This window comes from Somniosus microcephalus, chromosome 3 (genome assembly GCF_052327205.1).
Source record: "Somniosus microcephalus isolate GS21.2 chromosome 3, FLI_Smic_1.0, whole genome shotgun sequence".
Classification (NCBI taxonomy): domain Eukaryota; kingdom Metazoa; phylum Chordata; class Chondrichthyes; order Squaliformes; family Somniosidae; genus Somniosus; species Somniosus microcephalus.
In genome coordinates, this window is record NC_140989.1 from 181,289,742 (window position 1) to 181,313,794 (window position 24,053).

General features: G+C 47.1%; 1 protein-coding gene across 3 annotated transcripts in view; it reads left to right on the top strand.

Moving 5' to 3' along the window:
* LOC147121610 (1-acyl-sn-glycerol-3-phosphate acyltransferase delta-like) overlaps positions 1 to 24,053 on the top strand; it is a 342,875-nt gene that overhangs the window by 211,280 nt on the left and 107,542 nt on the right. For all 3 annotated transcript variants that reach the window (XM_085981991.1, XM_085981990.1, XM_085981989.1), the window contains exon 3: positions 6,433 to 6,602. In XM_085981991.1, coding sequence (XP_085838117.1) covers positions 6,433 to 6,602 — 170 coding nt within the window. The remainder of the gene's footprint in view (positions 1 to 6,432; positions 6,603 to 24,053) is intronic.

A 24,053-nucleotide genomic window follows, 5' to 3' on the forward strand; every position in this document is an offset into this window, starting at 1 on the left:
TAGAAGGCATAATTTGAGAATAAGAGGAAACCCTTTTAAATCGGAAATGAGGAGGAATTTCTTCTCAGAGGGTTGTGAATCTTTGAAATTCTCTTCCCCAGAGAGCTGTGGAGGCTGGGTCATTGAATATATTTAAGGTGGAGATACAGATTTTTGAACGATAAGGGAGTCCAGGGTTATGGGGAGCGGGCAGGGAAGTGGAGTTGAGGCCAAGATCAGATCAGCCATGGTCTTATTGAATGGCGGAGCAGGCTCGAGGGGCCAAATGACCTCCTCCTGCTCCTACGTCTTATGTTCTAATGAAACTCTTAACGGGAAGTTCTTTTTGATCAAAGAACATTGAAAAAAAACCAGAAAATGTGTGTGGTCACATTTCTAAAAATGCCTTGCCTCGACTGTCCAAATGTAGGGAAGCCTAATTTTTCTTGGCAGTGGCTCTATTAATTGCATTGGGACTGTGGCTTTGGACCAGCCCAAAGTCAACTGAGAGTTGTCAGATTCTGGGGAAAATTAGTGTTTCAGACATTTTAGATCCATCCAGTCTGGTCTTCATCAGATAGATTGTTTTAAGACCCACATTAAAGCTAAACTTTGGATATCACGAGCGGAACAAGGGGTCTCTCGTCACTGTCTTGCTCTGCTTTGGACAAATCTGAGTAACACAATAATTCCTTCAGCTCTCTAGTTAGTCTAATTTTCTTGAAAAAGTGGAGGTTATATTCAGTGGTCTGAGCTGGCCATTGCCCCCAGTTCACAACTTGTCTATGTAACCGGCTATTGAATTATATTTGACAAAAGACAATTTTGCTGCTACATCATTCGCTGGATTAATCGGATACAGATTTTTGCACAGGAACTCTCCTTCCTACTCTTTAACTATATCCCAGTAGAATGTTTTATGCCTTGACATATGACTAAAGTTTATTCGAAGACTAGTATAGTACAGTGTAGTAGGCCTCAATTTCATGCCGTTGCTAGGCCTAAATAAGTCATTAGTTTGAGCCTGTGCAATCCATTCACTAGTTGTGGCACACTACTGGCGAATTGCTTGAAAAGTTTTGACCTCTCTGAACCTGACTGCAAATTGCAGGCCAGGAAGACTTTGGGTTTGTTTCCTGGTCTGTGTGGAGTTGGCTAGTATCAGGTTGTGGGGTGTAAGGGGGCAAAAAGTTGGCCAAAATTCATACCTACCTTGCTGCAAAGTGCATATATGTGGATACCAAGTGAGGATAGCTTTGGATAGTCGTCTGATGCTTGAACAGTAGAAGTTTGAGTGCGATAATGGAGGGCTACTGGTGGGACTGTGTGCCAGCATGAATCTCTGCCCTCAAGAAGGTATGGGGAGAAGGGGGGGGGTGGGTGCATGAAAGAATATTGGAGATGGGCAAGGGAACAAAAAGATATTTCTGGGTTAATTCTACCATCCCAAATCATACTAAACAGTAATACAATAACTTGCTGATAGTCATATGTAACTGATAGGATATTGGGGCATTACACCTATTGCTAACTGTAACTAGTAGTAATCCTATAACCCACTAATATTTACCTTGTAACTACCACCAGATCCCCCTGCACTGCACAAAGCACGGTCAGGCTCCCTAGTCGATGCCACTTTTAACTGGCCCCATCTCTCTCTGTCTGCCTTTGGACTCAGGTTCTGTGTGAAGGTGATGATTCTGAACTGGGAGCCTTAGTCAGAGTCGATCTGTATTTGGCCATCACATTAAAACCGGCTGGCATGGACCGAACTGAACCAAACTGAGAGATTGCACAAAGGGCAGTGGGCTCGGTGTTGGGGTCACTTATCACAGAACGCGCTGTCCTAAACTCAGCTTAGCACTAACCTTTCTAAACCACTCCCTGGGCTTGGACTCAATAAACGAAAGTTTACACAGAATGATGGAAATTACAGCACGGGGGATGAAGAATAGCCTCTTGCAGAGTTACTGCAGGGTAACTGGTGTTCCTGGAACTATGTTGTAAGAGGAGTCGGTGTCCTCGAGGGGAGAAGAAATTGGTGGAGACATTTTTTTCTGGGTCCTATATAACATGGCAAATTTTAAATGTGAAGGTTCCACCACCAGTATTGACTTGCTGGAAAGGCTTGACTGCACACCATGAAGGGATTATTCTTTGCTCCCCCTTTTAGAAACATAGAAACATAGAAGATAGGAGCAGGAGTAGGCCATTCGGCCCTTCGAGTCTGCTCCGCCATTCAACGAGATCATGGCTGATCATCCAAACCCTAGCACCCGGTCCCTACATCGACAGCCATCCCACCCAAGCCCTATCCCCGTAACCCCACGTATTTAATCCCCCCTAACACTAAGGGTCAATTTTTATCATGGCCAATCAACCTAACCCGCACATCTTTGGACTGTGGGAGGAAACCGGAGCACCTGGAGGAAACCCACGCAAACACGGGGAGAATGTGCAAACTCCACACAGACAGTCACCCGAGGCCGGATTTGAACCCGGGTCCCTGGCGCTGTGAGGCAACAGTGCTAACCACTATGCCACCATGCCACTCTTTTCCATAAAGAGAATGTATCATTGGAGTAGAGGTTCTTGTGTTATGTCCCATTCCTTCAAAAAATCTGAAGTTTTCCATGAACCCATCACTGACATGATCTTAGTGACACCAGTTTTGAGATAATGTCGTGCTGCAGAGAAATCAGTTGCACTGGTGGTACTTCACCTGTTACATGAGAAGATTTTCATGCTTCCATTCCCCGTCGAACAAAAGTAGCAGAAAACCAGCAGCACTGTTGATACGGTGATGAGAGGGAGGGGGATACAGTTGTATTTTTGTGTGCTGCTATTAATTGTCAAATGTCATGTTGTGGTGGTAATATTTCAGTGTCATGGCCGAGAAAATTTAACTGTTCCTACATTGGTTCCCGGTTAAGCAACGCCTTGATTTTAAAATTCTCATCCTTGTTTTCAAATCCCTCCATGGGCCTCGCCCCTTCCTATCTCTGTAATCTCCTCCAACCCCACAACCCCCTCGAGATATCTGCGCTCCTCTAAATCTGCCCCCTTGAGCATCCCTGACTATAATCGCTCAGCCATTGGTGGCCGTGCCTTCTGTTGCCTAGGCCCTAAGCTTTGGAATTCCCTCCCTGAACCTCTCCGCCTCTCTACCCTCTTTCCTCGTTTAAGACGCTCCTTAAAACCTACGTCTGACCAAGCTTTTAGTCATCTGTCCTAATATCTCCTTCTTTGACTCGATGTCAGATTAAGCCTCTTGGAACGTTTTCCTACATTAAGACGGTATATATAAATACAAGTTATCGTTGGTCCCTTCTCTCTGCATGGTTAATTGATGACCAGCCAACGGGGTTAAAGTTTTAAGCATTGCAAGTATTTTGCTGTGTGTTACTGAAGGAATTGCTTCCTCTTTGCTCCGCCCCTCTTTTTCCATTCTGCCTCAAAAAAGCAACAACAGGCATTTGGAATAGGCAACCAGCTGAAAGTTAAATAATTCCTTTTTAAGAAAGATCTACTGAAGGTTATAAGAATGAGAACCTGGTGGCGCCTGATCTGCTAGAAATGTCTAATGTAGGATGACTAATGTAGGATGCATGTGCTCTGAATTAAAGTGTGTCCTGGTGTGCTTTTTTAAAATTTAGGGCAGATAGAAACTTGACCAACTCATTTGATGTCCTGAGAATGGGTTCTGAAGTTTGTGGTAGAACAGATTGTATGTGAAATGCTGGCTTATTGGCCCTATGGCTTTTCTCAGTATCTTTGTTTGACCTAAGTGAATGTCATCAATTCACAATGAAAGTGATAGAAACATAGAATAAAATAATTACATTTCTTAATAGTTACATTTTTTTTTTGTGAACTTTGTACCCAAGGTGAAGGATGGATGTTAGTGCTAGGGAATAGAAGATTTTTCCATTTTGAACACTTGGGCCGCGATTTTGCATACCGAAATAGGCTAAGTGCGGCCGAGGTAGGTGCCGAATGGTGACCCCACTCCCGGTTCCATCCCGCTGTGTGAGAAGAATTTTCCGTTGATTGGGCTTGTTAAGCCCGCTCTGTAAGGTTCCTGGCCAATTAAAAGGAAGCGGGTCTGATGACTTCATTTGATGCGTCATCAGCCGGTTTCCTTAAAGGGGCCATGTCCAAATTGATTTTGACAGTTATGCTGTCAGTGATCTACAGCATTGAGGTGCTGCAAACACTGACAGGCACTGCACAAAGGTGCACGGCTGCACCCAGGCTCTTCCATGACTCTCTCCATATGCTTATGGAGGGAGTTACAGCACGCAGGTATGTTCTCTTCCTTTCCAATAGGTGGAAGACACCTTCCTAGGAGATCAGTGCAGCCTGGTTGCACAATGCACAGGAGGGCACAAGCAGGGATGTCGTCAGGAGGACCAGGCTACAGTGGCGCAAACCTTTCAATGATCGCAGTAGATCACGAAACGTTACTTCAAAGCCACACTCAACCTCATCCTCCTATGCCACTCATCACACCCCCATCACTCTGCCTTATCTACCCTACTCCTGCACATCCTTACTCACACCAACTTACCTTGCACCTCCACCCATCCCTCTCTATCTATATTATCATCCCCCATCTCACTAGCCACCCCTCAAACTCACCCTCATCCTACTGCAAGCATACCACTAACAACACACAAGGGTAGGCACTTGGGTGGTTTAGCCAATGTTCATGTGAAGTTTCTGGTTACTTGTCAAACATTTGAAATCCTTATTTTCAACACTTTGTGTTCTTGGACAGATTTGTGTGCACCTTTGGAAGTGGCTTAGTGAGTTGCAGTGCATGGTCAGACATAAGGGTACCCCCCCCCCCCCCCAAACAATGGTGATGAGTGTGAAAGGAATGGCTTGGACATTGTAGGGATGCTTTATGGTGCTGGTGTGGGGTGGTGTCAACCTGGCGCATCATGTGGCAGCTGGGATATACAGTGTCAAGTGAAGTAAATCTGGCCATGGTGAGGCCATCGCTGGTGTCCCAGGCAGCAATATGGTCGGGTGCTGATGCCTCGTGTCCTGTGCAGCATCAGGTGATTGTGGAGAAGGTTGGTGTTGTTGTTGGTGCTGCTGGTGTGCCTAGTGATGTTGGTATTGGGGCTGATCGTGGTGGGATTCTGAGGACCAAGGTGAGATTTTTTGAAGGGCACCGATGCTGCTGGAATAGATGGCAGCTGAAGTTGAGATGACAGAAGCGATATGTCAAGGGTGAGAGAGGTTACTCCAAGGCGGTGACCGTGCATAGAGCGTTTATTCCAAACTGCATAAAGCTCAAAAGTGGGTTCCAAATCATGAAAGCTCCAGCTTTGAAGATTGGGAAGTGAACAGCTGTGAAATGGTAGGTTTTATACCACATTTGCAGCTGTCACCTATTCACAGCAATGGAGAATCATTTAGAACACGCCATACCTACCTGACGTGATACCCGCTCTCCGGGAACCTCGTTAAAAACCTGGTAAAATGGTAAGTACATGGGAAAATGGTGCTTAACTACCTTTTAACAAGCCTTTAAGTATCTAAATTGGCTGACCCGCCGCTTGGTGTCTGGTCTGTTCAGGGATGACCGACCCGACACTTGGGAAACTGACAAGGCGGCGGGTTTACAGCAGGATACTGACCCGCTGTCAATCTTTGTGATTTTGACAGTGACCTGCCTCTGGACCCGCCTCCAAACCCGCACTGAGCAGTAAAATTCTGGCCTTGGTATCGCCATTAACTCCTGCTCTTTCCATAAGTGTGACTCAGCCTAAACTCAGTACAGCACCTGTGACGCTGTTCTGTTTTCCACATCAATCGCCTTGTAGACTCCGAGTGAGATTTCCAATTAGTGTCAAATCAGGGTCAGTTTTGTGCTATTGGATTGTGACTCTCAAACTTATGTAGGACAATTACAGCCATCAAACAGATTTTCATCTCATCATTCTGGGCCCCATTTCAGCCCCAGCTCCAGAGGTAAAAGTTTAGTGCCTAATCCACTGCCCATGCAGCTCCCATGTTGGCCTTCTGAAATATAAAATGGGCCAGTAAAATCTTTGGCCACACTGACTTCCTCCCATCACCCAATAGCGCTGCACATGCACAACAGTTATCTTGTTATAACAACAGAAAATGCTGGAAACACTCAGCAGGCCAGGCAACATCCGTGGAGAGAGAAACAGAGTTAACGTTTCAGGTCTGTGACCCTTTGTCAGAACTGGAAAGAGTTAGAGATGTAACAGGTTTTAAGCAGGTGCAGAGGCAGGGGAAGGGGGAGGGCTAAGGAATAAAAGAGAAGGTCTGTGCTAGGGTGGAAGGCAGGAGAGATTAAATGTTGCAAATGGGGATGGCAGAATCATCAACAGCTGCCGCCTGTTATCTTGTTATACTTGGTTGAGATGGGCAAGAACTTCATTGTGTAACTTGTGTTTTTTTAAATTACAGAATTGGTGTGGTTGCTGGATTGGTGGTCAGGTACAGAATGTACCCTTTATACTGATCAAAAGAGTTACACTAAATATGGTAAAGAGAATGCCATAGTTATTCTCAATCATAACTACGAGATTGATTTCCTTTGTGGATGGGACTTCTGTGAACGGTTTGGTGTTTTGGGGGTAAGTGTTTTTTATCATTAGTGAAAATATTCATAGGGTACAACCTGTCAAGCAAGCCTTCCAAATGATCATTCTCTTCCAAAGTGTGTGTATATTTTGACCAACATAGTCTTCTCCCAGGATCTAAAGCAGAAACATCTGCTACAAATATTTGTTGTTCTTGAGATGGGGACATGTCCATTTTTTTAAGTTAATGCTGATGCTAATTCCTGGTCCACTTTGTCTATAGGATAAGTTGATTTTACCCTGAAGTGACAGTTTCTTTCTAGCCCATCGAAACCATTTATAATGGAGTGTTTCAGCTTTCTGAAGGCTTTTTAGCTCAGCAATATTATGTGCATCTAACACAATAAAGAGTATAGATTCATTTCATGGATCGTAATTTTGTTTCTTCTGTCATTTGAGAAGTCGTTGCAAGTGTATCGTATTTATTTTCCAATCAGATAACAAGGAACTCAAAGTATGCTGAGTGTAGCTGGTGACGATATCTTAGTGGTTTAAGGCTTGCTGAATGATGGACAAAACGGGTACCAATTAGTAAATGATGAGGATAAGCAAAAGAGACTACAGCAAATTCAAGGCATTTACTGCCCTTTTTTAAATCATTCTTGATTTGTACATGTATTTAAGTAGAGCTGATTTTAATAAACTAATGCAGTTGCCCTCCTTATAATGTACATCTTGTGAAATAGCCAAAAACATTGGGGGTTATTTTGGTGAAAGGGTGAAAACCAGCACTAAATGGGGGCAGTGCTAATAAGACACACCTGATTGAAAGTCTGGTTTTAGCACACAATTTTGGTCCTAATTGCCAAAACAGACACCTGCCGGTTTAGCACTCAAGTGCTGATTAGAAGCAATTATTGTGGAGCAGTATAGGTGGGCTCCATGCACCCACTTCCACTGAAGATGTATAATTTAAAATATATATATTTTGTAAAATACTGTTCTGGCTTATTTTTCAGAATTACAAGTGGCTGCCTTGTTCTGTTGCTTTGCTTAGTCAGGAATTAGATTCTTTTCATATTCCATCTAAACTTTAGACCTGGGTTGGTGTACACACAAATGTTGCATTGCATTGGGATGTGGGTATGTTCTTGCATAATTATCATTTTTGGCTGGGATGATAGAGTATCCCTGCATGTAAACTGGAAAAATCCGCATTTGGCCACCATCATAAGCCATGAACCAAGGATGTTATACATGTGATAATGAACCAGCTGGAGAGTATGGCAAGGCAGTCACATATCAAGGGGTCAAGATGATGTAAACTGTGAAAGCTGAGCTTGAGCAATTTATCAATGTGATCTGAACCCTGATTTGTCGTGCCCCAGAAACACACAAGCCTGCGCTCTAAGTAATACGCAGTTACATTTGTGGGGATAGTTTTTAAACAGTTTTTGCCATTGATGATGTCATGGGAAATGGTAGGTTTCTATGATTTTGTTTTATTGAATACATCTGGCAAAAGCATACCTTCTATATTTAATGGATTGGTGCTTTACTTTTATTTAAAGTTGCATTCACAAATCCTGAGCTGAGATGGTGACTAATTTACTCTTCAGGGCCTCGGCCAGTCTTAAGGTCTGGGAGATAGGAATCCAGTACCTTTACCAGCATGCTTTGGGTAAATAGGCCAAATTGGTCAACAAAAGCTGCTGGATTTGTTTACAACTAAACACTACCAGTACAGCAGTTTTTAGCTGCCAATTCAGCAGCTTGCACAAGAAGATAGGGATATCTGGTGTGTTATCAGCTCAAGCTCGGTTCTCTGCAACTTAACTAAATTAATTCATTTTGCCACAAGCAAGCCTTGTGGTGTAAGGATTCATTGTCCCAGTGGAGACATTTTCATACCTCCAGCTCCAGTACACAGAATTCCAGATAAGCTAATTAGAACAAACATCTCCACCCTAAAGGATAATACTGTATATGGAGACTTTGAACAAATATTTTGTATCTGTCTTCACGGTAGAAGACACTAAAAGCATCCCAATAATAGTGGAAAATCAATATGCAAAAGGGTGAGCAGAACTTAACACCATCACTGGAGAAAAAGTACTATGCATCCTAGGGTCTTAAAAGAAGTGGCTGCAGTGATAGTGATGCATTGGTTGTAATCTCTAAATTCCCTAAATTCTGGAAAGATCCCAGCGGATTGGAAAACCGCAAATGTAACGCCCCATTCAAGAAAGGAGAGAGACAGAAAGCAGGAAACTATAAGCCAGTTCGCCTAACATCTGTCATTGGGAAAATGCTGGAGTCCATTATTAAGGAAGTAGTAGCAGGACATTTAGAAAATCATAATACAATCAAGCAGAGTCAACATGGTTTTATGAAAGGGAAATCGTGTTTGACAGATTTACTAGAGTTCTTAGAGGATGTAATGAGCAGGGTGGATAAAGGGGAACCAGTAGATGTATCTGGATTTCCAGAAGGCATTCGATAAGGTGCCACATAAAAGGTTACTGCACAAGATAAGAGCTCACAGGGTTGGGGGTAATATATTAACATCGATAGAGGATTGGCTAACTAACAGAAAACAGAAGTCGGGATAAATGGGTCATTTTCAGGTTGGCAAACTGTAAAGTGGGGTGCCACAGGGATCAGTGCTGGGGCCTCAACTATTTACAATCTATATTAATGACTTGGATGAAGGGACCGAGTGTACTGTAGCCAAATTTGCTGACGATACAAAGATAGGTGGGAAAGCAAGTTATGAGGTGGACAGAGTCTGCAAAGGGATAAAGATAGGTTAAGTGAGTGGGCAAAAATTTGACAGATGGAGTATAATGTGGGAAAATGTGGGGTTATCCACTTTGGTAGGAAAAATAGAAAAGCAAAATATTATTTAAATGGAGAGAGACTACAAAATGCTGTGGTACGGAGGGATCTGGGGGTCCTTGTACATGAAACACAAAGTTAACATGCAGGTACAGCAAGTAATTAGGAAGGCAAATGGAATGTTGGCCTTTATTGCAAGGGGGGTGGAGTATAAAAGTAGGGAAGTCTTGCTACAACTGTACAGGGTGTTGGTGAGACCACACCTGGAGTACTGCGTGCAGTTTTGGTCTCCTTATTTAAGGAGGGATATACTTGCATTGGAGACAGTTCAGAGAAGGTTCACTAGGTTGATTCCTGGGATGAAGGGGTTGTCTTATGAGGAATGGTTGAGCAGTTTGGGCCTATACTCATTACAGTTTAGAAGAATGAGAGGTGATCTTATTGAAACTTATAGGATTCTGAGGGGGCTTGACAGGGTAGATGCTGAGAGGATGTTCCCCTCGTGGGGGAATCTAGAACTAGGGGGCATAGTTTCAAAATAAGGGGTCGCCCATTTAAGACTGAGATGAGGAGGAATTTCTTCTGAGGGTCGTGAGTCTTTGGAATTCTCTACCCCAGAGAGCTGTGGAGGCTGAGTTGTTGAATATATTCAAGGCTGAGATAGACAGACAGATTTTTGAACTACAGCGGAGTCGAGGGTTATGGGGATCAGGCAGAAAAGTGGAGTTGAGGCCAAGATCAGATCAGTCATGATCTTATTGAATGGCGGAGCAAGCTCGAGGGGCCAAATGACCACCTCCTGCTCCTATTTCTTATGTTCTTATGGCCAAAATGTGGGGTGGGTAATTGTGCAAGACATGCAGGAAAAACCCCAATATAAGAAAAGCCAGTTATCCCAGAGAGGTAGAGCTCTCACGGCTATTTCTGATGCCAGTGCCATTGATGGGAGGAAGATTGATCACCTTTGCATCCTAGGCACAGATGAGTATTTGAGGTTGTACTGTGTAATTGGTAGTGACATTTATGTTTTAGTGCATTGCTTGTAATTAGTAACATTTAAGCTTAAGTAGGTTAATAAAACTATCACTATTGAGTCCACTGGCTGATCTCTTTATTTAATCGATACTGAGTGGGCAAGTAAGATTATATGGGGGGAGAAATTGGCTAACCCCGAAAACAAGTGTGAGGATTGCGGTACGCGATTAACTCATGCCCGTTCATTGCGTTGCAGGTAGCACGTTAAATTGGTGCTGCCTGCTCTTTTACATGGTTTCTGCGTGCAGCCAGCGCTCCCTGCACTGTTCATTGGCTGCACGCATCAGCAGGGGGCTCGATGTCGCGAGTGGCTAGCGCTATTTAAAGGCAGCTTGCACCTCTTAAAGAGGAGGTGCACTGTGGCTGTAAGAAGTGATGGGTTTTCTGGGCAAACATCTGGGGACTTGTGCCAAAATTGGGAGTGCTTTTCACAGACTAGTCAAGCAACAGCCTGACATAGCCATACTCTCAGAATCATACCTTTCAGCCAATGTCCCAGACTCCTCCATCACCATCCCATGGTATGTCCTGTCCCGCCGGCAGGACACCCACCAGAGGTGGCGGCACAGTGGTATACAGTCCAAAGGGAGTGGCCTTGGGAGTCCTCAACATTGACTCGGACCCCTTAAAGTCTCATGGCTTCAGGTCAAGCATGGGCAAGGAAACCCCCTGATGATTACCACCTACTGCCCTCCCTCAGCTGATGAATCCATACTCCTCCATGTTGAACACCACTTGGAAGAAGCACTGAGGGTAGCAAGGGCGCAGAATATATTCTGGGTGGGGGACTTCAATGTCCAGTAGCACCTCTACTGACCGCGCTGGCCGAGTCCTGAAGGACATAACTGCCAGACTGGGCCCGTGGCAGGTGCTGAGAGAACCAACACGAGGGAAAAACCTACTTGACCTCGTCCTCACCAATCTACCTGTCGCAGATGCATCTGTCCATGATAACAGTGACCACCGCACAGCCCTTGTGGAGACGAAGTCCTGTCTTCACACTGAGGACACCCTCCATCGTGTGTGTGGCACTACCACCGTGCCAAATGGGATAGGCACTACCACCGTGCCAAATGGTAACTCAAAACTGGGCATCCACGAGGTGCTGTGGGCCATCAGCAGCAGCAGAATTGTATTCCACCACAAGCTGTAAACTCATGGCCCGGCATATCTCTCACTCTACCATTACCATCAAGCCAGGGGACCAACCCTGGTTCAATGAGGAGTGCAGAAGAGTATGCCAGGAGCAGCACCAGGCGTACCTAAAAATGAGGGGTCAACCTGGAAAGCTGCAACACAGGACTATATGCATGCTAAACAATGGAAACAGCATGCTATAGACAGAGCTAAGCGATCCCACAACCAACAGATCAGAACAAAGCTCTGCAGTCCTGCCACATCCAATCGTGAATGGTGGTGGACCATTAAATATCCCAACACTGGACAAACGGGGCTAAAGGGGGGGAGGAGCTAAACACGATCAAAATCACTAAGGAAGTGGTACTCGGTAAAATAATGGGACTCAAGGCGGATAAATCGCCTGGACCTGATGGCTTACATCCTAGGGTCTTGAGGGAAGTGGCGGTAGGGATTGTGGATGCATTGGTAATAATTTTCCAAAACTCCCTGGACTCGGCAAAGGTCCCGGCAGACTGGAAAACTGCTAATGTAACGCCCTTATTTAAAAAGGGCAGTAGACAGAAGGCTGGAAACTATAGCCTAACATCTGTGGTAGGTAAAATTTTGGAGTCCATTATTAAGGAGACAGGAACAGGACATTTGGATAATCATAATTTAATAGGACAAAGTCAGCATGGTTTTATGAAGGGGAAGTCATGTTTGACAAATTTGCTGGAGTTCTTTGAGGAAGTAATGTATAGGGTGGATAAAGGGGAACCAGTGGACGTAGTGTATTTAGACTTCCAAAAGGCATTTGACAAGGTGCTACACAAAAGATTATTGCTTAAGATAAAAAATCACGGGATTGGGGGTAATATTCTGGCATGGATAGAGGATTGGCTATCTAACAGAAGGCAGAGAGTTGGGATAAATGGTTCATTCTCAGACTGGCAATCAGTAACTAGTGGTGTTCCGCAGGGGTCAGTGCTGGGTCCCCAACTCTTTACAATCTATATTAACGATTTGGAGGAGGGGACGGAGTGTAACATATCAAAGTTTGCAGATGATACTAAGATGGGAGGGAAAGTAGTGAGTGAGGAGGACATAAAAAACCTGCAAGGGGACATCGACAGGCTAAGTAAGTGGGCAGAGATTTGGCAGATGGAATACAATACTGGAAAGTGTGAGGTTATGCACTTTGGCAGGAAAAATCATAGAGCAAGTTATTATCTTAATGGCAAGAAACTGGAAAGTACTGAAGTACAAAGGGATCTGGGGGTCCTGGTGCACGAAACTCAAAAGGTTAGTATGCAGGTGCAGCAAGTGATTAAGAAGGCCAATGGAATGTTGGCTTTCATTGCTAGGGGGATAGAATATAAAAATAGGGAGGTATTGCTTCAGTTGTACAAGGTATTGGTGAGACCGCACCTGGAATACTGCGTACAGTTTTGGTGTCCATACTTAAGAAAGGACATACTTGCTCTCGAGTCAGTACAAAGAAGGTTCACTCGGTTAATCCCGGGGATGAGGGGATAGACATATGAGGAGAGGTTGAGTAGATTGGGACTCTACTCATTGGAGTTCAGAAGAATGAGAGGCGATCTTATTGAAACATATAAGATTGTGAAGGGGTTGGATCGGGTGTATGCGGGGAAGATGTTCCCGATGATGGGTGAAACTAGAACTAGGGGGCATAGTCTTAGGATAAGGGGCTGCTCTTTCAAAACTGAGATGAGGAGGAACAACTTCACTCAGAGAGTGGTAGGTCCATGGAATATGCTGCCCCAAAAAGCTGTAGAAGCTACATCATTACATAAATTTAAAACAGAAATAGACAGTTTCCTAGAAGTAAAGGGAATTAAGGGTTACGGGGAGCAGGCAGGAATTTGGACGAGTCTAGGTTCGGATCGGTCATGGCCCTGTAGGTAGCGGAGTGGGCCCAGGGGCCGTGTAGCCTGATCCTGCTCCTATTTCGTGTGTCTAATTCTGTTAGATTCAGGAGATGGTTCTGTGATAGTGGATTGGCGGTTAGGATCAGATCAGCCATGATCTTATTGAATGGCGGAGCAGGCTCGAGGGGCCGATCGGCCTACTCCTGCTCCTATTTCTTATGTTCTTATGTTCTTAACTGACAGGAGCAGGAGGCTCCATGAACATCCCCATCCTCAATGATGGCACAATGGAAAATGGTTGTGGTTATTGGAGGCCAATCGCTGTAGGAGTTCCTCAGGGCAGTGTCCTAGGCCCAACAATTTTCAGCTGCTTCATCAATAACCTTCCCTCCATCATAAGGTCAGAAGTGGGGATGTTTGCTGCTGACTGCAGAGTGTTCCATTAGCAACTCCTCAGATAGTGAAGCAGTCCATGCCCGCATGCAGCAAGACCTGGACGACATTCAGGCTTGGGCTGATAAGTGGCAAGTAACATTCACACCACACAATTGCCAGGCAATGACTATCTCCAACAAGAGAGCATCTAACCACTGCCCCATGACATTCAACGGCCTTACCATCGCTGAATCCCCATCAATAACATTCTGAGGGGCCACAAAACATAAATACTGTGGCTACAAGAGCAGGTCAGAGTCTGGGTGTTCCGCGGCGGGTGTCTCGCCTCCTGACTCCCCAAAGCCTTTCCACCATCTACAAGACACAAGTAAGTAGTGTGATGGAATACTCTCCACTTGCCTGGATGAGTGCAGCTCCAACAACACTCAAGAAGCTCGACACCATCCAGGATAAAGCAGCCTGCTTGATTGGCACCCCATCCACCACCTTAAACATTCGCTCCCTCCACTACCGGCGTACCGTGGCTGCAGCATGTACAAGATGCACTACAGCAACTCGACAAGGCTTCTTCGACGTCACCTCCCAAATCCACGAGCTCTGCCACCTAGAAGGACAAGGGCAGCAGGTGCATGGGAACACCATCACCTGCAAGTTCCCCTCCAAGTCACACACCATCCTGACTTGGAAATATATCGCCGTTCCTTCATAGTCGCTGGGTCAAAATTCTGGAACTCGCTCCCTAACAGCATTATGGGAGTACCTTCACCACGCGGACTGCAGCGGTTGAAGAAGGCGGCTCGCCACCACCTTCTCGAGGACAGTTGGGGATGGGCAATAAATGTTGGCCTTGTCAGTGACGCCCACATCCCAGGAACGAATTTAAAAAAATACTTTGAGCAATGGCTGAATATGCGAGAGAGTGAGCTCCAAGGTTTTCAAACATTGCACTAGAGGTCTTGGTGGAAGAGGTGGAAAGAAGGAGAGATGTCCTGCATTGGCAGGGGGTGAAGGAGGCCCTCCAGACATATGCTAAAGAAGCAGTGGGAGCAAGTAACGGCAGAGGTCAAAGCCAGGAGTGTTGCTCCTAGAACCTGGATGCAGTGTAGGAAGAAGTTTAACGATCCCACATGTGTTGTCAAAGTAAGTGAGTTAATCTTAATGGCATATCCTTCCAACTGCACCACTAGCCTTGTCCACTGCTCAATTCTCAACCCCGCTATCACCTACCTACCAACAATCTATCAATCAGGACTCAACCCGTCAATTCATATGCTTTACCTCACCCTCACACAAGTCTCGTACACACTGGCAGCTATTCAACCCTGACCACCACACCACCCAAACATAGTGCTCAACACTCACTGACTCACTTCCCTCTTTTTTACAGGAGAAGGTGGCACATAACCGCAGGCAGCAGCAAAGAACTGGAGGAGGCCAAGCGCGCTTGTATGTTTTAACCCCCCATGGAGGATACAGCACGGGCCATCATGGGAAGGGGCATCATCGAGCTGAGGCCACTGGCGGGGCTGAAGCGATCGATGATGAGGGTATCTGCATACCTAATCCTCCTCCTTTCATTGCACTTCTCTCTTATCCCACAATCTCTTCTGACTCACAAGCTGCAGATGGTGTAAGCCCGCACTACTTAATTTCTCCTCTCCCCTCACCACAACCCAACCTTGTCCCTTTTTCATTTTAAATATCCAAGAACTGGAGTCTTGCCAGTCAGTGGAGGAAGAGGAAGAAGACAGTGAAGATGAAGAGACACGATCACTTGATCTTACAGTCGCAGCCAACAGCTCAGACACTAAAACTGCGCTTATTTTAGAGGCTAGGATAGAGGAGGGATCTGCATGTAATGAGACACCGGATATAGATGCGCAGGAGCCAGGGTGGGGGAAATGATAGCGCAGGTGCCAGCTCGCGGGAGGGCGAGGTTGCACACTAGTTCTGCTGCAAAGGAGTCAGATGAGGACATTGATTGGCCAGGCTACAGAAGAAGGCTGGTAGATGTGCATAATCACTTCCACTTTCTCCTCCTCCTCCTCCTCTTCCTCATAATCTTGCTCCTTAGCTTATAGAAACATAGAAGATAGGAGCAGGAGTAGGCCATTCGGCCCCTCGAGCCTGCTTCGCCATTCAATGAGATCATGGCTGATCATCCAAATTCAGTACCCTGTCCCTGCCTTCTCCCCATATCCCTTGATCCCTTTAACCTTAAGAAATATATCCAACTCCTTCTTGAATATATTTAATGAACTGGCCTCCACCACCCTCTGTGGCAGAGAATTCCACAGGTTCACCACTCTCTGGGTGAAGAAATTCCTCCACATCTCAGTCCTAAATGGCTTACCCCTTATCCTTAGACTGTGACCCCTGGTTCTGGACTCCCCGGCCATTGGAAACATCCTTCCTGCATCTAGTCTGTCCAGTCCTGTCAGAATTTTATAGGTTTCGATGAGATCCCCTCTCAATCTTCTAAACTCCAGTGAGTATAAGCCCAATCGACACAATCTCTCCTCATACGTCATCCCTGCCATCCCAGGTATCAGCCTGGTGAATCTTCGCTGCACTCCCTCCATGGCAAGAACGTCCTTCCTCAGATAAGGCGACCAAAACTGCACACAATACTCAAGGTGCGGTCTCACCAAGGCCCTGTACAATTGCAGCAAGACATCCTTGTTCCTGTACTCGAACCCTCTTGCTACGAAGGCCAACATACCATTTGCCTTCTTAATCGCCTGCTGCACCTGCATGCTTACCTTCAGTGACTGGTGCACAAGAACACCCAGGTCTCTTTGCACTTCCCCTTCTCCCAATCTATTGCCATTCAAATAATAATCTGCCTTCCTGTTTTTGCCACCAACGTGGATAACCTCACATTTATCCACATTATAGTGCATTTGCCATGTTTCTGCCCAATCACCCAATCTGTCCAAATGGTACTGGAGTTTCACGACATCCTCCTCACAGCATACCCTCCCACCCAGCTTTGTGTCGTCTGTAAATTTGGAGATATTGGCCTAGAAATTCAATTGTTTGCGCCAGCTGCTAGTGCCTTAGGAGGAGGAGAAGTGGGGCGCTAAGCGGCTAGCGCCCGGGCGCCGCGTGCTCTGCGCCTCTCGCGAAATTTAGTTAGGTTTTGCGCCGCTGCTAAATCTTTTGTGTGCGCGCGCACCCGCGCGCGCAGATCCTGATGTAATTTCATGGTGCAACGCCCTTTGTGCGCCCCGAACCAGAAATTCAGTGGCGCCGGCCTATTGTGCGCCTGGCGCCCCCCGCGACTGGTAGAGGGGAACGGTTCCCAGTTGCTGCGGGGGGTGCTAATTAAAGGGGACTCCTCCTGCAGTATAAATGGCAGCCATTTTGCTCCACTCCTTCTTTGTGAGAGACGGATATTTGGAGAGAGACAAAGGTAGAGAGCTTTCTGGTTTGGCTCAACACTCTCACAGGTACTTGTGGCTTCAGGCCAGAGCTTTGCACTTGTCTTTAACTTCAGTGTCATAGCATTGATTGGAAACATATAATGGGGGCTGCAATGGGTGGAAACGTTGGGCTTCTCCATTGCATTCAAAGGGCTCAGCGACGCCGTGAGAGTGTGCCAGTCATGGCCAGACGGAGAAGGGCCAACAGGCGTCGGCAAAGGAGGCCTTACCCACCCAGGGTATACCGCCAGCAGTTCTCATATCTGAACATGTCTGAGGAGCAGTGTGTTCGGAGGCTGCGATTCAGAAGGGCGGTGGTCGTTGAGATCTGCCACCTGCTTCGCGGAGATCTGCAGCCACAGCTGAGGAGCAGGACGTCTCTGTCGGTGGCAGTGAAGGTGACAGTGGCTCTCAACTTCTATGCCACCGGCTCCTTCCAATCCGCTACTGGGGACATTTCCAACAACTCCCAGTTCGTGGTACATTGCTGCATCCGCCAGGTGACCAGTGCCCTTTTCAGAAGGAGACGTCAGATCATCTCCTTCCCCATGACCGTGGATAAGCAGCAAGAGTGTGCAATGGGCTTTGCAGTATTAGCAGGCTTCCCCATGGTGCAGGGCGCCATTGACTGCACGCATGTGGCTTTGCGGGCACCTCTAGAGAATGCCGAGGATTACCGCAACCGGAAGGGCTACCATTCGCTCAACGTGCAGTTGGTGTGTGACCACAGGCAGCTCATCCTTGCTGTCAATGCCCGCTTTCCAGGCAGCAGCCACGATGCCTTCATCCTATGCCAGACTTCTGTGGCAGACATGTTCAAGGCCCAGCCTCACCCACGAGGATGGCTTCTCGGGGACAAAGGCTATCCTTTGTGCACCTGGCTGATGACCCCGCTCCGTGCGCCCAGCACCCCTGCTGAAGAGGGATACAATGACAGCCATCAAGCAACCAGGAACATCATTCAGCAAACAATCGGCGTGCTGAAGCAATGGTTCCGCTGTCTGGATCGTTCTGGGGGAGCCCTACAGTACTCGCCTGAGCGAGTCTCCCATTTCGTTGTCATGTGCTGCATGCTGCACAACCTGGCTATCCGCAGGACTCGGCCACTGCCAGCAGACATTGGAGGACCACCGGAGGAGGAGGAGGAGGACCAGCACGGGAGGGAGGCAGAAAGTGCGAGGGCCGCCCGTCGGCGGCTTATTGCAACTCGGTTCTAGGCCCCCTCTCGGAATGGCTTGTGCCAATGGCAGATGATGAATGTAGCCGCTCCACAAGCCCTCAGCCAAGCAGGGCAACCAGGACTTCCAAATGAAAACATGGACAGTGCGATTTAAGAGAATTTTTTTACTGAGATACCTCTGTGCCCTTCCCACATGGCAAACTAATGGAGAGAAACCCCCCCCCCCCCCCCCACAAAAACACACATACACCAGTCTTGGCCTTTATATATAAAAGAAATACAGCAGTCTCGGCCTTTATAAATAAAACAAAACATTTGGCCACACCTTCTACTTTTTCCCTTGCGAGGGTGATCCATCTCGCTTCCGTGACTGGCCCCTACCCGCCCTGCAGCTCCTCCTCAATGGGACCCCAGTGGCTGCAGCAAGGCTGGGGGAAGGCTGCTGAGGGTCAGATGGTGAGACGGCAGATGCCCTTGGGGGTCAGCCTGGACCAGCTCTGGGCCTGGAGGGGCCGGCTGCTGACTGCTCCAACTCTGCTTGGGCGGCATCAGTCTGTCTAATGGCTGGTGACAGCTGCAATGGAGGAGTGACAGTGTTGGCTGCAGGAATGCTGCCAACCTGACAGATCACAGGCACTCCCTGATCGGCTGATACATTGGCACTCGCACGGGCCAGCACTGCAGCATGCGCAGCAATCTGTTGAAGCACAGACTGCTGGGCTGCTGCGGCGCGGCGAGTGCCCCGGCGATGCCTGGCCGATCCAGCGAGGGTGGCAGCAGTTAGTGCCCGTGTGGCCCTGGTCTGTGTCTGCATGACACCAGCCAGTGAATGCACGGCACGACTGAGCACTTGGCTAGAAGCCGCCTGTGATGCAGCGAAGTCCTGCTGACTCCTAGCCTGTGCTGCCGAAGTCCTGCAGACTCCTGGCCTGTGCTGCACTGAATTGTTGCAGACTCCTTGCCAGTGACTCTATGGAGTCAGGCATCCTTGCCACTGCAGCCATGAGCTCAGTGTGCCTGCGCTCAGCCTGGGCGCCCATTTCCGCTCGGAGCCGCACCTCCTCTGCGCTTACCGTAGCAGGACTGGAGGCCGTACTCACCCTCTGGGGAGAAGGCCGCCGAGCTTCCCCACCCCTCCCGCGTTGCTGCAGCCCGCTGGTCCCTGGAGCTTCACTCTTCTCCGACCCTTTCCCCGGCCCCCCCCCACCCCCGCTCCCCTCCAGGGAAGACGTGTCACCATCATGGCCATGGGCTGCCTCGGCTGAGGGTGTCCCTGATGGGCCGGCTTCCTCTTCCTCCTCCTCTATGTCTGACTCGGACACAGTGCCAGCTTGAGGGGCCGCCTCCTCACCTGGCGAGTCACCATCTGAAAGCAGGGAGGCACAAGAGTTGCTTTAGAGTGAGGACAGGGTGGCATCGAGGGAGGCATGAGTGCTGCTGTGCACTGCATTGGTTCGATAGTGGCAAAGGATGCTGGTGTGAGGTGCAAATGGAAAGAGAGAGGTCAAAAAGATGATGACCTTACCATTGGTGCCCAGAACAGGGTCAGCATTTCCAGTGGCGACGGGGCCACTCAGCTGGCCTGCCATGATCCGCTCCACTCGCTGCTCGAGGTTGCTTAGCTGTTTCAGGCCAGGACGGCCTCCCCCGGTCTGTCGCTGCTGTCTTCTGTTATGCGCCAGCTTGCCCTGCAAAAGAAAGGACGGCCTCTAAGTACAGTGCCAAGCCCTGATCTTGCCCGCACTGCCTCCCATGGTTGAATAGCCCTGACAGTGTCAAGCCTTGATCTCGCCTGCACTGCCTCCCATGGTCGAATAGCCCTGACAGTGTCAAGCCCTGATCTCGCCTGCACTGCCTCCCATGGTCGAATAGCCCTGACATTGTCTAAAGTCCTGAATGTGCAAGTGCTTTTCATGACAGTCCCATAGCTTCTGGATGAGGGCTGGCCATTAGGGCTTTCAGGCCCCTTTGGCCATAAAGTGAGGTGCACATGCAAGGATGAGGAGGATACTGGAAAGGGTACTCGCCCTGACAACCCGAGTGAGGTCGTTGAATTTTTTCCGGCATTGGGTTGGTGTCCTGCCAACCACGCTGTTGGACGTGACCCTGTTTGCCACCTCCCTCCATGCTTTCTGGTATTCGGCAGGCAGCGGCCTCCTGCCACCCTCAGGGAAGAGGATATGGCGCCTGCGGTCCACTGCGCCAACCAGCAGCCTCAGGTCACCCTCGCCGAAGTGCTGCGCTCTCTCCCTGGCCTTCTCCATTCTCCTGGGCGTGGAGCAGTTCCAGAAGCAGTGTTCAGGCCTTGCCTTAGGGCTGCAGTGTGCAGGGCGTGGCAGCCAAACAATTCCACCCTACCCTTTAAGTGCTGACCGGCGCCTGACTGTCTGCCCTCAATGAGCAACTCGCCGCACCTGCGCTGCGCCCGCCTTCGGTGTTTGCGCCCCGGATCGCCGGCTTAGCGCCGAATGATAGTCGTGCATCGCCTGCTTTAACGCAGCAGCAACCTCTTTGGGCGATACAACTGAATATCGGTGAAGGTGGCTGTACTGGCCGCGCTAGACGTGCTCCTATCTAGCTATCCAGCAAGTTAAACACTCATTCAAAATAATTCTTCCTGAAGCGGTTGCTGTTTTGAAGCTTTTACTTGAACAAATTTGTGAAACTGTAAACAAAGACAAAGTATGTTTTGTACATAAACTGAGTACTACACATTCGATATTACACAAGATATAAACATATTTACAACAGTAGAATAGACTAATTGTATAACTAACTAACATTTGAACTAACTTCTGTAACTATTAAATATTAACCTTTTTATAAACATAGTATTATCAAAATATTACTCTGACAACATTGCTATTATGCTAAGAACTAAAGATACTCCCAGATATTGCGCTTGGTCTAACATATGAAGTCAGATTACACTGGATTGTAAATGGAACCTCTCATAGCAAATTCTCCATTACTCAAGTCAGGTTCTTCCTGGCAAAACTGCTTCCTGGGGTCAACAGGAAGAAAGGTAGGAAGGTCAAATGAACTCTCACAGGAAGAAAGGAACAAAGGTCAAATGACCTCACACAGGAAGAAAGATCAGATGACCTTTCCAGCATACAAACTGTTAACGCAATAACCGCCACCAGAGGGTGCTATTGCATATAAAAATGTCCAGAATGTCACATAATGTCCATCGGTCCAGAACAGTGGCGCTAAGTTGTGCCGGGCGCAAAAGTTAGCGAACGCCATGCTGTAGCGCCCCAAACGTGGGTATACTGAATTTCTAGGCCATTACATCCAATTCCCTCGTCCAGATCATTAATATATATTGTGAACAGCTGGGGTCCTAGGACCGATCCTTGCGGTACCCCACTAGTCACTGCCTGCCACTCGGAAAACGACCCATTTATTCCAACTCTTTGCTTTCTATCTGCCAACCAGTTCTCTATCCAAGTCAATACCTTGCCCCCAATCCCATGTGCCTTAATTTTGCACGCTAATCTCTTATGCGGAACCTTATCGAAAGCCTTCTGATAGTCCAAATACACCACATCCACTGGTTCTCCCTTATCTATTTTACCAGTTACATCCTCAAAAAATTCCAGTAGATTAGTTAAGCGCGATTTACCTTTTGTAAATCCATGTTAACTTTGTCCGATCCTGTCACTGTTTTCCAAGTGCTCTGCTATTACATCTTTTATAATGGACTCTAGCATTTTCCCCACTACCGATGTCAGGCTTACCGGTCTATAATTCCCCGCTTTTTCTCTACCACCTTTTTTGAATAGTGGGGTAACATTAGCTACCCTCCAATCCATGGGTACTGTTCCAGAGTCTATCGCGTTCTGGAAGATGACCAGCAATGCATCTACTATCTCCAGGGCCACTTCCTTAAGTACCCTAGGATGTAGATTATCAGGCCCTGGGGATTTATCGGCCTTCAATCCCATCAACTTCCCCAACACCATTTCCCTACAAATACTGATTTCTTTCAGTTCCTCCCTCTCATTAGTCCCTATGTTCCCCAACATCTCTGGGAGGTTATTTGTGTCCTCCTTTGTGAAGACAGAACCAAAGTATGTATTTAATTGGTCTGCCATTTCTTTGTTCCTCATTATAAATTCCCCTGATTCTGACTGTAAGGGACCTACGCTTGACTTCACCCATCTTTTTCTCTTCACATATGTATAAAAGCTTTTACAGTCAGTTTTTATGTTCCCTGCAAGCTTACTTTCATAATCTATTTTCCCCCTCTTAATTAATCCCTTTGTCCTCCTTTGCTGAATCCTAAACTGCTCCCAATCCTCAGGTTTGCTGCTTTTTTTGGCCAGTTTATATGTCCTCTCTTTGAATCTTGTTATCCCTGATTTCCCTTGTTAGCCACGGTTGAGTCACCTTTTTTGATTTATTTTTATGCCAAACTAGGATAAACAAATTCTGTAGTTCATCCATGCGATCTTTGAATGTTTGTCATTGCCTATCCACCGTCAACCCTTTGAGTGACATTACCCAATCAATCCTACCCAACTCGCGTCTCATACCATCATAGTTCCCTTTATTTAAATTCAGGACCTTAGTCTATGAGTCAGCTACTTCACTCGCCATCTTAATGAAGAATTCGATCATATTATGATCACTCCGACCCAAGGGGCCTCGCACAACAAGATTGCTAATTAATCCTTTCTCATTGCATAATACCCAGTCTAAGATGGCCTGATCCCCAGTTGGTTCCTCGACATATTGGTCCAGGAAACCATCCCGTATACACTCCAGGGATTCCTCCTCCACAGTATTGTTACTAATTTGGTTAGCCCAATCTATATGTAGATTAAAGTCACCCATGATGACTGCTGTGCCCTTATTGCACGCTTCTCTAATTTCCCTTTTAATGCCATCCCCAACCTCTCCATTACTGTTTGGGGGTCTATACACCACTCCCACTAACGTTTTCTGCCCTTTGGTATTTCTCAGTTCTACCCATACAGATTCCACATCATCAGAGCTAATATCTTTCCTTACAATTGTGTTAATCCCCTCTTTAACCAGCAATGCTACCCTACCTCCTTTTCCTTTTTGCCTATCTTTCCTGAATATTGAATACCCCTGGATGTTGAGTTCCCAGCCTTGGTCCCCCTGGAGCCATGTTTCCGTAATCCCAATCATATCATATTCATTTACCTCTATTTGCGCTGCTAATTCATCCACCTTATTACAGATTCTCCTTGCATTAAGACACAAAGCCTTCAGGCTTGTTTTTTTAATGCTCTTAGACCTTTTAGACTTATTATTTACTGTGGCCATGTTTGTTTTAAACCCTTAATTTCTCTGATTGCCATCTTTGTTTTTCTCCTTCCTATCTTTTGCTTCTATCCTTGTTTCCCTTTCCTTTGTCTCCCTGCTCAGGTTCCCAACCCCCTGCCATTTTAGTTTAAACCCTCCTAGCAAACACTCCCCCAAGGACATCGGGTCCGGTTTGTACTGGTCCCACCTCCCCCAGAACCGGTTCCAATGTCCTAGGAATTTGAATCCCTCCCTCTTGCAACATTCCTCTAGCCACGTATTCATTTCGAAGTATCCTTCTATTTCTACTCTGACTAGCACGTGGCACTGGTAGCAATCC